The 12,533-nt window shown below is 34.6% G+C and overlaps 1 protein-coding gene across 13 annotated transcripts in view; it reads left to right on the plus strand.

Moving 5' to 3' along the window:
* Window positions 1-12,533, plus strand: part of ADGRL2 (adhesion G protein-coupled receptor L2) — a 262,441-nt gene that overhangs the window by 214,800 nt on the left and 35,108 nt on the right. For 10 of the 13 annotated variants that reach the window (XM_036860238.1, XM_036860227.1, XM_036860341.1 and 7 more), the window contains 5 exons: window positions 139-939; window positions 6,960-7,250; window positions 7,804-7,907; window positions 8,757-8,942; window positions 9,756-9,794. In XM_036860238.1, the coding sequence (XP_036716133.1) occupies window positions 139-939; window positions 6,960-7,250; window positions 7,804-7,907; window positions 8,757-8,942; window positions 9,756-9,794 (1,421 nt within the window). The remainder of the gene's footprint in view (window positions 1-138; window positions 940-6,959; window positions 7,251-7,803; window positions 7,908-8,756; window positions 8,943-9,755; window positions 9,795-12,533) is intronic. The other 3 variants (XM_036860256.1, XM_036860322.1, XM_036860331.1) reach the window with 1 other exon arrangement.

Below are 12,533 nucleotides of genomic sequence, written 5' to 3' on the forward strand. Positions count from 1 at the left end.
TATTAAGTATAATTTCCGGTAAAATTGAATGCTAATAGAGTGAATTTTTCTCTTTTGGTCTATGATCATTAAAACTTGCGTTTGCCTGTATAGTCTTTTAACTTTGCTTAATTCTTGTCTTTTCTCTGTGACTGTTAGTTTTTGTGTGCCCTGGGACCTTGAAAGCAATTGTGGATTCACCATGTATATATGAAGCTGAACAAAAGGCAGGTGCTTGGTGCAAGGACCCTCTTCAGGCTGCAGATAAAATTTATTTCATGCCCTGGACTCCATATCGTACCGATACTTTAATAGAATATGCTTCTTTAGAAGATTTCCAAAACAGTCGCCAAACAACAACATACAAACTTCCAAATCGAGTAGATGGTACTGGATTTGTGGTATATGATGGTGCTGTCTTCTTTAACAAAGAAAGAACGAGGAATATTGTGAAATTTGACTTGAGGACTAGAATTAAGAGTGGAGAGGCCATAATTAACTATGCTAACTATCATGATACCTCACCATATAGATGGGGAGGAAAAACTGATATTGACCTAGCAGTTGATGAAAATGGCTTATGGGTCATTTATGCCACTGAACAGAACAATGGAATGATAGTTATTAGCCAACTGAATCCATACACTCTTCGCTTTGAAGCAACGTGGGAGACTGTGTATGACAAACGAGCTGCATCAAATGCTTTTATGATCTGTGGAGTCCTTTATGTGGTCAGATCAGTTTATCAAGACAATGAGAGTGAAACAGGCAAGAATGCAATTGATTACATTTACAATACCCGATTAAACCGAGGAGAATATGTAGATGTTCCCTTCCCCAACCAGTATCAGTATATTGCTGCAGTGGATTACAATCCAAGAGATAACCAACTCTACGTGTGGAACAATAACTTCATTTTACGATATTCTCTGGAGTTTGGTCCACCTGATCCTGCCCAAGGTAAGAATGTTTGCTTGCTAATGCTTATATCTTTTATGAACAGTTTATTTTTAAGACTTCTTAATTTTTTTCCTATTTATTTTCTTTCCCTTTTCATAGTTCAAGGGCAAATGATAATATTGTGGCATTTCAAATTGTCACATACTCTGTACATTTTAGCCTTATATTGGTCCATTTTCTTTTTCTGAATTTCTTCGTTTACATATTGGTTTCAAAAAATTGTAGCATCCTTGGTTAGTTTAGATTTTCATTGCTAAAAATGTAATGCCAACTACAAACCTGTTAGCTTTGTGTGTTTTTTCTACCTGACTTCTGAATTGATTATAATCTATGTGCAGACCTTTTATTAACTTCTTGGCGCCAGTGGTTAAAGGAAATTTTTGTTAGGAAGTCCCAGGAGAATTGCTAGGCTTGATATACAATGCCAGGCATAAGTATTCTGAAGTTTTGGCCTCTGCTCTCTGGGTAGGAGAAGGAGTCATCCAACATCTTACTAGATCATCGTGTAAAATAACACATTTTTATTTCCCAATAAATTTGTGACCGTTTTAGGTCAGTATTTCTGTGACTTTAACTGTTACACATGGACTAAGCATTAAATGATCCCAAGTGTTGATTTATGAAGACAAATCCGCTAGCATTTTTTGATTTGTGTTCTCTTTAGGTATCTTTATGGAGGATCATTACTTAATAAATCTTTGGAAGTATATTTTAGTTTAGCAAGTTAATTCAGTTCTGCAGTGAACAATTTTTGAGGGTAAATAAGTTTTGAATATTTCATTAAAACAAGATTACCTCATACTCATGATAAAAGAATGACCTCTTAATATATTATTATAGAGCTTGCACTTATTATGTCTTTTCTATTTGAGCAATAATATTTGTGTTTTAAAGATCTGAATTATTTCATTTTTCTGAGTTAATTAGAATTTTCACATCATTGAGTTACTTCAAAATTGTAGGAGCCAGAATGTTCCTTGGAGTGACTAAATCAATCTCTTCAACAAGGTGGAACATAAATTAATATCTTTTTCTTCTGTTAAAGCAGTATACATTCACATACTTAAACACAATTACATATACCCACACATAGTTTAGGGTATAATGTTACTAAGTTCTAAATATCGTCATAGGGTTAGGACCTCAAAAGCAGAAGCCTTTTGTAATTGAATTTCTAATTTGAGTTATAGAATACAAAAATATGTGATGTTTCTTCTTAACATAAGGGCAATAATGACATATGACTTAGTATAAGCCCCCTTTTTCTCTAATTCATGTATGTCTAGAATTTGTTGGGTTAAAGTTGTAGCAATGTCCCATTGTTAAACTTTCAACAATGAAATCTGTTAGGACATAAAAATCTTTGTTGATAGTATCTTAGTATTCTTTATTTTTGAATTCAGACCTATCTTTTTTCTCTTGAGGCCAGCAATTTGGGATGGTTCCTATATCTCAGTTGTTTTTCTAAACGCTAGTACTATGCTTCTCCTTTATCCTATAGGTTTGTAAAAGGCAAAAGGTCAGTAATCGACAAAATTTGACACTGTGGAGATACATGTGTTAATCTTTTTTGTAACCTGTATTACCCTCACAGCTGTTAAATTTATCTTGGGTAGCAGTAAATCTCTTTCCCTCCATTAGAAAAAAAAAGAAAAGAAATTTTAAAAATGTAAATTCACAATCAGGCAGCACCTAAAGTTGAGTACAGATGCAGCTCAACAAGGAATCATTGCCTCCCTGCTTGTCACAGAGTACTTCATGAAATACAAGATGAGTAATAATGTCATTTTCCACATGTGGCTTATGTTCTAGTAAATAACTTGATCCATTTCAGATGAAAGAATCTTTGATAATTTGGGTGCTTTTTGGAAAAAACAGTTACCAGCTTCGAAAATGAGAAACTTAGCCATATGTGGTAACTGCATTCCTACAGCTGTGTTGTGTTATCCAAAATAGTTAACCATTCTTATATATTCTCAGAAAGTGAAAATTCGTAATGACCCCTTATTAAACCCTTAGTGGTAAAAAGTTTTATCTGACCTAAATTTCTTGCTGATGTTTGAATTGTATTATCTTATTCACGTGTTCTTTATAATTTATCTTCAAATGCTTTTGGAGAGACTCCTGTCTCGCTCATCTAAGATATGTGCTGTTATCTAACTGCATGTAGATGGGGCATTGCAGAACTATTGTGGCTCATACACTTAGGTCAAACCAGTAAGCCACTGTCAGCAAGTCTCATGTACTGGCTTTGCTACCATGTATATAGCTGAAGTGTACATTGTGCTGTAAAACGGATAATTTTTCATTGTGGACTGTTCCACACCGTATTAGCTTCAATACTTTTCCCCATTTATAAATCCAAGCCTTTCATTCCTAACAGCACAAGTATATTATTGCTTGGCCTTGATAATGTTTTCAAATACATCTTTCTTTTTTTCTTTACATTTTTAGCTTTTTGTGATCTCTGCATAGTTAATTTGCTCAATTTCCTTGAACTAGGTCTGTTTTTACTTTCTTTCTCTATAAAATGGGCTTAGAAAAATCCCATTTCAGTCATATATTAACTCTTTTCTATGTCTTAATCTGAATTGATTTATATATTTACTTTATCTGTCTTCAGATGTGACATCCCAAACATTATTGAAAAATATTGTGTCTTGAGTTTTGACAGTTTCTGAATATCTGTCTTAGAGTAATAATGAAGTATGACACTTAAACAACATGAGGGAAATTTTTTATCAAGAGAGCCAGTTAGGTCTATTACTTAGGAAGTGTTTAGCATAGAATACATATTTCTTAAAACATCTTCCCACTGATAATGGATGCTAATTAAAAGATGATCAGTGTTTTTAGACATCGAATAAGGGTAAATTTAATAAATCTGCAGTTTTGCCTTACCAGGCTACAGACTAACTCTAATTGGACTTCATTCAGTGAATAATGGGTGAGTTTGGGGACTTGGAAGAGGGAAATAACCACCCATATTGTCCTTAAAATCTTTTCACACAGGAAAAAGCTGGTGATAATTAGCAAGTTCTTAGTAAATACTGTCATAGTAAATTGAACCATTCTGTATGTGTTTGTTGAAATTTTCATGGGTACCTATTAAATATGTTTATTAGCATTATTGGCACCGTTTCTAGGTCTCTGTACTCAAATAATAAATGGTAGGTAGAATGTTAAGTCATTAAATCTGTGTGTTTGATATGGCACCTGATAACTGTGGGACAGGCTCTGTAAAGTAGGGTTTAGATTTATAAGTCTATTGTGAGTTGCCATGTTTTCTGTTACCATTTATAGGATATTCTTGAGTTCTGAGCCTTTTGCCACATATGGTTCATTATGAAACTTTTTATTGCTTCAGTATCTTACGTTCCCACATTTTTCTTCTTTTAAAGATTTACGCAGAACACAGTGTCAAATGCTCCAAAATAAGGGCAAATTGCTTTGTAGGGTGCCATACTTTCCCAGAGTCTCTGAAAATCTTTTACCTAGAAAAGTAAGATCATAATATTTAAGAGTATGGACAAGTGAACCTGAACAAATTGCTTAACTTCCTCCATGGCTCAGTCTTCTCTTTTGTAAAAGGAAGATAATCATAGTGCCTACTTCATGGGGTTGTGGTAAGGATCAAATAAGATGATCTGATGATCCATGAATGGTGATTAGCATAGCATCTGGTTCATAAATGCTGAATAAGTGTAAGCTTTTATCATCATGGGATGCCCTGTTGCGTCCTGTCTTCACCTAAGGAAAGAAATATTAACTTTTAGAAATACCTCTTCATTTCTAGCTTCAACATTAGAAAAAAATGCTTTGCTTGAAGTTGTTAAACTTTGGCCTTGCAAAATCTTATAGTTGTCCTCCTAAAGGGTTTCATTTTGCCACGTAAAGTTGACGTTCATGTTTATTTTCATGATACCCCAATATTTCATTGATTTACCTTTGAAGAATGTTTTGCTTCCCTTTAAACTTCTTTTGATGAACAAAAGGTAAAAAGGTATGAAAATTATCAATGACACATGCAAATAGGGTATAGAATGTTGCATGAAATTTTGTGCATTTAATAAAAGTCATTTTATTGCCTACCTTCACTCACTTGTTAGGAATCTTTACTGATGCTCAGCAAACAGATCACTAATTGTAGTATAGTTAATACGTATTTCAGTGATTAAATATGTACGAATTAGCGCAGTGTCAAGGGATACATCAGAAGGTGTAACACTAAACCATTTTGCTCTGCCCTTTTCTCTTTGCTCCGAATCCACCCCCTCACCCTGTCCCCGGCTTTTAGATTTCATTCAGCAGCATTCACTTGACACTTCTGCAAAAGATTGTGATGCTTTTGACAAATGTTAATTGAGAAAGCACTGAAAGCCTGGCTGCATTGTAATCAAAAGAAAATTACGAGGTTTAACAGGATGTCAGGGAAGCGCTTTACAGAAAAAGATAAACAGGTTTGAATAGGTTTCTGCAGCAGCTGGCTAGGCATGATGCTTGGCTAATGTACACAGGCTTCTCTCATATGGCCAGTAACTGATGCCCTGGAAATAATACATAGCTTAAGAAGTTTCTCTTGTGATAGAATGAAAAAAGGGTGTAAAAAGTGTGTCTTGCACTTACTGATAACAAGAAGTTTCTCACTACTAAAGAACTAGAAACAAGTGCACATTACTTTTTCTGATAAACTTAGCATACTCTGTCATAGAGTCAGAATTATGTAAACTACTTATGGACCAGAGCTTAATATTATCAGTGATAATATGAACTTGTTTTCCAAGAAGTTTTAATGTTCTAGCTTGTTTCTTATGTATAGCAAAGCCATAAAGTAAGTTAATGTTTTATACGATTATTTTTAATAATAGTTATTTTTAGTTTGCTCTACTCAATTTAAATTTAAGGCATCATATTTATAAGGTCTTAAGAGCCAGTAATCTAAATGTTGATAAAACTATAGTGTGATCACCTAATAGATTTTAAATGGTGCCATTAAAGTTTTACTGACAGAATTTTTGTTGTTTTTTTAAACTAATTAAGTGTTAATTAATGAAGGAAACATTAAGCTCCATTATTATTTTAACCTAGTGGATTTAACAGTTTAAAAGTAATGTTGGAAGTCCAAAATAACCTTAAAATTGTTTTCTTTTAAAATTTTTACTTTTAAATCCACTTTTATATTTTTAAATTCTTTTATACTCTCTGTTAAGGGTCAATTGGATATGTAGGGTTGTTTTCAAATAAGGCATTATTTGATCGAACCCGTTATCTTGATATGAGATTACATTGTAACCTCTGACCAGAGCTAGTTTCTTTTTCATACCTGTGTTTTCAAAAGTAAAAATGTGGAAGCCTCAGATGTTTCCTTACTGAAACAGCACAAGCATGCCCAGCTTATCTTCTGTTTGGATCTAATCAGGCATGCTCAAAAACCTCTCAAGCAAGAATGGCTGCTGGGTGGAAAGATGTTACAGTATTTGTTTTCCTGCAAGATGCAGAGTGGGTGACTTGAAATTTTCTGTTGTCCTAATTATATGTAATGGTTAGACTTGCGCTGATACTTTGAATTTTATTGTTTCAGCGTATGAATTTATATAAGAAACGGATTTTTCTAAATTATGTATTTGATATGACATAATGTATTTGATATGTACATTGAAATTTTCTGTATGAAACTGTCCTTCATTTCCTGTTACATGATATATGATGAAATTGTACATAAAATTTATTATCAAATATTTCATTGAGAAGTAAGCCTAGCACAATTAGAGTCATAGAGCAAAATCTATGGTAAATCCTAAACTGCCATCGCTTAGCCAACAATATGAATAAATTGGAATAAATGAAGAGATTTAGTCTTCCTCCCACCCTACGGATATTCTCATTGATTTCTCATTCTGTTGGTGTTGGGGTGGTTGGATGGGTAGGGGTTTTGTGTGTGTGTGTGTGTGTGTGCTCACGCGTTCACATACGAGTGCAAGTGTGTGTTTGAGATTAACATCCTCGTCTTCTTTCCATAGTGCCTACCACAGCTGTGACAGTAACTTCTTCAGCTGAGATGTTCAAAACCACAGTATCAACCACAAGCACTTCACAGAAAGGCCCCATGAGCACAACTGTAGCTGGATCTCAGGAAGGAAGCAAAGGGACAAAACCACCTCCAGCAGTTTCTACAACCAAAATTCCTCCTGTCACAAATATTTTTCCCCTGCCAGAGAGATTCTGTGAAGCATTAGACGCAAGGGGGATAAGGTGGCCTCAGACACAAAGGGGAATGATGGTTGAGCGACCATGTCCCAAGGGAACGAGAGGTATTTCCTGTCAAATACTATAAATACATTTTAAAACTTATTTTAAGTAGGTTCTGAATTACACAGGAGTGATTTTATTTGAGGAAAGAGATATTTACAATAGCTAACTTCATGGTTATTTTTGTTACTTTGGTAATAGGGCACATGTAGACAACTTAAAGATTTTTAAACTGTAAAAGTCATTTAAGGTCAGGCACTGAATTACCTCTCCCTCTTAAAGACCTAGGTCAAGCCTGAGATTTTTGCCCATGGATCCTCTAGTGAGGCTTCCTTACAGCTGTCTTTCTCATTGCAATGTATCATTTTGGATGAGTCCCAAGAAAATCAAGGGCTTTTTGTTTGTTTGCTGTAAATGTCTGATATTTCTGTGCTGACTTTATATTGACTGTTTATAGTCTGCATTATACCCTACTTTTCATCAGTTATTGTCAACTACTTCCATTAATGTTTATTCAAAATTTAACACACAGAGTAGGATCATCATAGCTGATTTCCCGAATGCATGCAGAAAAAATGGTTTCAATTTCACTGTTGCTTTCTACATCTGTTTTAGGAACCGCCTCGTATCTCTGCATGCTTTCCACTGGAACATGGAACCCTAGGGGCCCTGATCTTAGCAACTGTACCTCACACTGGGTAAATCAGCTGGCTCAGAAGGTTGGTTGGAACCTTTTAATATGATACACATTGGTGATTAAGGGCTTTAACTTCTAACATAAATAATTTAGCTTTGTATGTTAAAACCAGCTTCATTGCTCTTTGTTCAGTGTAAAAGTAAAAAATTATGCATAGCTTTGTCTGTAAACTATTTATTCAAAGTTACATATGTTTTAGGGCATGCTGTTTTCTATGTTAAGCTTTTTAATGAGTACATACTTGCTTAATTTCATTCATATTTAGTTTGTTCTGTTTCTTTTGATGTTTGTGAGACAAATAGTGTATTGGCCTAATAAATCAAATGTCATTAATTTGCAACTGAATCCACAGAATGCAAGCAGATGTTCATATTCCAGATGATTATGACAGAATAAGTAAAAATGACTTTAGAAAGCATTAGTAACTTTAATATTACAGTGTAATGCAGTGACATTTTAGTTTCTCCTTCACCATCTACCTTTCTAAAATGCAAGCAGTAGATAATAGCCCTCAGTATTATATTGATTACATTCTCACTTAAATTTCTGGATCATTGGAATAAATAAGTAAGATTTTTAAATAGCAGTTTTAAATGGTTGCAGTGAAATGAGAGAACTATCTCAAAATTTTTTTAAAGGATTTCTGATTTTTTTCCCTTTTGTTTCTTTAAAATGTCTGATTAAGTATGTCTTTCTGAGGATCTCAGAACCTTTAATCATCTGAAATGAAGAGAAAGTTATTGGTCTCAGTTGCAGAATTTGACATATTTGCAAATATTTTTCTCACCACAACAGAGATACTTGGGAAAAGAACAAGAAGCCACAAACAGAACAAGAAATCTTACTGAGATAATATAAACTGTCATTTCAGATCAGAAGTGGAGAAAACGCTGCTAGCCTTGCCAATGAACTGGCGAAACATACCAAAGGGCCAGTGTTTGCTGGGGACGTGAGTTCTTCAGTGAGGTTGATGGAGCAGTTGGTGGACATTCTTGATGCGCAGCTGCAGGAACTGAAACCTAGTGAAAAGGATTCAGCTGGACGGAGTTACAACAAGGTAGGTAGAAATTTTCTGTTATTTTCAATTAGATGTTCTGTATGGCTGCTCTGGATTCTTCCAGCACTTGACCGCCTAACTTTTGGCCCCCTTGACGTATGCATAGAAACAGAACTTCTAATTTGGTTCATATCTCAAGAAAGAATTATAGTTGGGAAAGGAGCAACGTGCACACCCATCCCCACCCCCCAAATGACGCTAATTACCTGAGGGAGATTTTAGTTGGTGGTAAACTTCATTTGCCTGGTTGTGGTCAGTACCCTCACTTTGGAAGGCGCACTAGGAGAGATTGTGTTATACAACTCATATACTAATACAGTCAACTCTTGTGATTGTAAGAAAATTGTGATGCGTATAGGAATGTTAGCCACTGAAATACTGTTTTCAGTGGTAGGTTTTGAGAGAAGGACAAGTTTCTTTTGCTAGGAGTATGGTGTGTTAGTGCTGCTAATTTTTCCTACCTTGACAAAAATTTGATAGCTATTTTAACCATACTATAAAGTGTTTATATGAAATTCATATGAATCTGAAATCTGTGGCTAAAATGGTTTTATGGTTTTTTTTCTTCCTTTTCATCACATACTTTGTCTCTAGGTTTATCAAGATACTTTGGATTATCATGTTTAGTAAAATACAGCTGAAAACTGAATACACAATCTTGGCAATCAGTATAGATTCACAAAAATCCAGAGGATTATGGTACATAATAAACGCTGAGCTCAGGACCACCAGCTTAATTTTTGAGGATTTCTTCTTTCCTCAATTTTCAACAGATAAAAATCTAACCTGATTTTCTTTTCTTTTACTAAAAAGCTCCAAAAACGAGAGAAGACATGCAGGGCTTACCTTAAGGTATCTCTCCTATGCTGTCACCCTGCTTTCTCCCTTCTTCAGCTACCTGCTACGCTTTATCATCTTGCTGCATGATCCAATGTATTTCAGTCTTTGATAATTATATAATATGCCCCATATCAGCTGTACAAATGTTGGCTTTTCACAGGTATATTACTCTCAGAATAAGCAAATAATTTATTTTTATAATTTTTGCTGTTTTTCCATTCATCCAAACATACAAGAATTTTAATGAAATATCCTCTGAATTGGAAAGTAATCATAAAGTCTCGTTATTTCCTGTTGTCATCTCTGTGGATTAAAAAACAACTTGAGGAAAACAGCTATGATATATTCTTGGCAGTTTATCATATCAAAGACTGTGTAGTCATAATGTATGTGCATGAAAAAGTCACTGCTTTCTTATCTCTGTGGTGTACTCTTAAATAAAATAGGCTTTGTCTTGAAATTTTTTGGAGTCCTTTCTAGAATCAGGTTGATAGGGGGATGGGTTACTAGAAATAAAACATAAATAATGTGACAGTGCTCTCGATAAATGTTATCTGTTGGTTTTTATCGAGATGATAGAAACAGAAAGCCACTGTTTGGCTCAGAATCCTCGTCCACTGCAGCCAGTTTTTCTCACTGGTATATCCAAGTAAAATAGGAAACATGGTGAGGCTAACAGTGGAATTATGCCAAGCCAGTTCTGTGTGGTAGATCCAAATAATAAAGAAGTTCCTTTTGCTGGGGATGGTTACTTTCTAACCCTACTCATCTGGGGACCATATTCCTAGTCAATCAAACCTTGAAGAACTAATCTGTATATGTATGAAAACAAAACAAAAGAACTTTGTAAGTTTTGTAGACTAGAGATTATTCAAAAGATATGACTTCACCAGTTTTAGTTGGCAAGATCTAGAAAAAAAGAATAGCATTTCACTAACGAGTAATAGACATTGTTGCATCTGAGAACTTTACAAGAAAAGGCAGTGGGAAAGTCTGTTTTTAGGTGGTAATATTTTGAAAGTCCCTTATTAGCCTGTTTAATGGGGGCAAAGAAATACATGCTGAAGTGTATAGAACTTGTTGTACGGACATTTTCAGCTCACCTTTAAGGTATTAGTTAATGTGTGAAATGTAATAATTAGTATGTTGCCCAGGACATATATCTCAGTGAGAATAGAATAGCCTTTTTTCTTTGGCAGGGAGACTACTTCAGGAATATGATTAGGCTAATGATCATTTTGATTCCACTAGAAAAATACAACTGGTAATAACTAAGGAGCATTACAAATTAATATAAACATGCCACCAGCGAGTTATGTGTATAGGTAGTAAATTTCAGCATGACCTTGATTTCTGACCAGTGTCATCTTCAGTATGTCTCAAGTGAGCTTCTGTGTTCAGATAAAACTAATAAAGCTCCTTAAGTTACAAATCAGAAGCTGACTTACACTATGCAAATGAAGCGAGTTACTGCTTTGTGACAGAGGATTCATTTGTAACTTAGATTAGAGGCTCCAGTCTGTATTTCTTGGTGACTAATGAATCTGGCCTCAGCAGACCAATTTCTGTTCCACTCTAGTTAATGGCTGCAGCAGTATCAGTGTGAGCATTCTGACTATTCTATCTCCCATTAGAGAGAGAAAAAAGCCTTTAATGCCACTTGCGAGTATCTTCTACCTGCCAGGAAGGTCATGGTGGCTCACGTGGCAGACAGAACGAGGATATTAAGATGGACTAAGCTAATTAATCTTAACTCTGACAGTAGCCTCAAACAACTTTTCCCCCTACTCATTTCAATATAGTACCTCAAACTAGCAATTGTTGTTGTTGTTCTTCGTAGAGTGTGTGTTCTTTTTTCTCAGTGATTATCAGTAGATCAAAACAATTGATATTTGGGCTTAATGACACATTATGGCTAGGTAAATGGGAAAGAGTAAATAAACTCAGTGATTTCAGCTATCCAAGCCATAGTCAGTGTATAGCTACAGTATGTATCAGTACAAAAGCCTGCCTTCAGTTGCTTAACTGACTGGGTTACATTTTTATTTAATGTTGTTTTACATGGTAATAAACTAAACCTACACATATGAATATTTATAACTTGGATATTTATTAAGACTTTACTTTGCCTTTCTGTTTTTATTAAATTATTAGTATAGGTTTTAAATATTTTGACTGTTCTCTTGATCTCCTTAAAAACAGATGATTGCTTATGAATTAAGGTATACTCTCAAGTGTTTTTTAGCTGGCCAGGCAATTGGAAGAGTGAAAATGTTCACAGATAATTTATACACTTTGAAATCACCTTGGTTTTTTCCCAATGATAATAAGTAGACAATGTTATAAGGCACAATTTTGGTTATTATTTTAGTTCAGGTTCCAAAAAACAATATGGTTTAATTTTCAAGCGTAGATATTAGGCTACTCCAGAGACACCAGTGTTTTCTATTTAGAACATTTAAGTCTTGAGCTTATGTGTAGGAGTGACCATGCATGTAGGGGTAATACCTCAGGTTAAGAGCTGACACTGGTTTTATTTCTTTTCAACAATTGAAATATGATTAGATAAACAGAAACGAGTCATCTCTTTATACTTAGTCTTTATAATCAAATAGTAGTCTACTGATCTTCAGCTGATTCTGTTTTGAAAGGGTCAGACATCAAGTTGGCCAGATATATGTTGTCCAGGTGTTCTTCCGTAAGAGTAAATCATCATGACAGATAAATATTACAATCGTCACTAGTCAGTGA

The sequence above is a fragment of the Balaenoptera musculus genome, chromosome 1 (genome assembly GCF_009873245.2).
Source record: "Balaenoptera musculus isolate JJ_BM4_2016_0621 chromosome 1, mBalMus1.pri.v3, whole genome shotgun sequence".
Taxonomy (NCBI): Eukaryota; Metazoa; Chordata; class Mammalia; order Artiodactyla; family Balaenopteridae; genus Balaenoptera; species Balaenoptera musculus.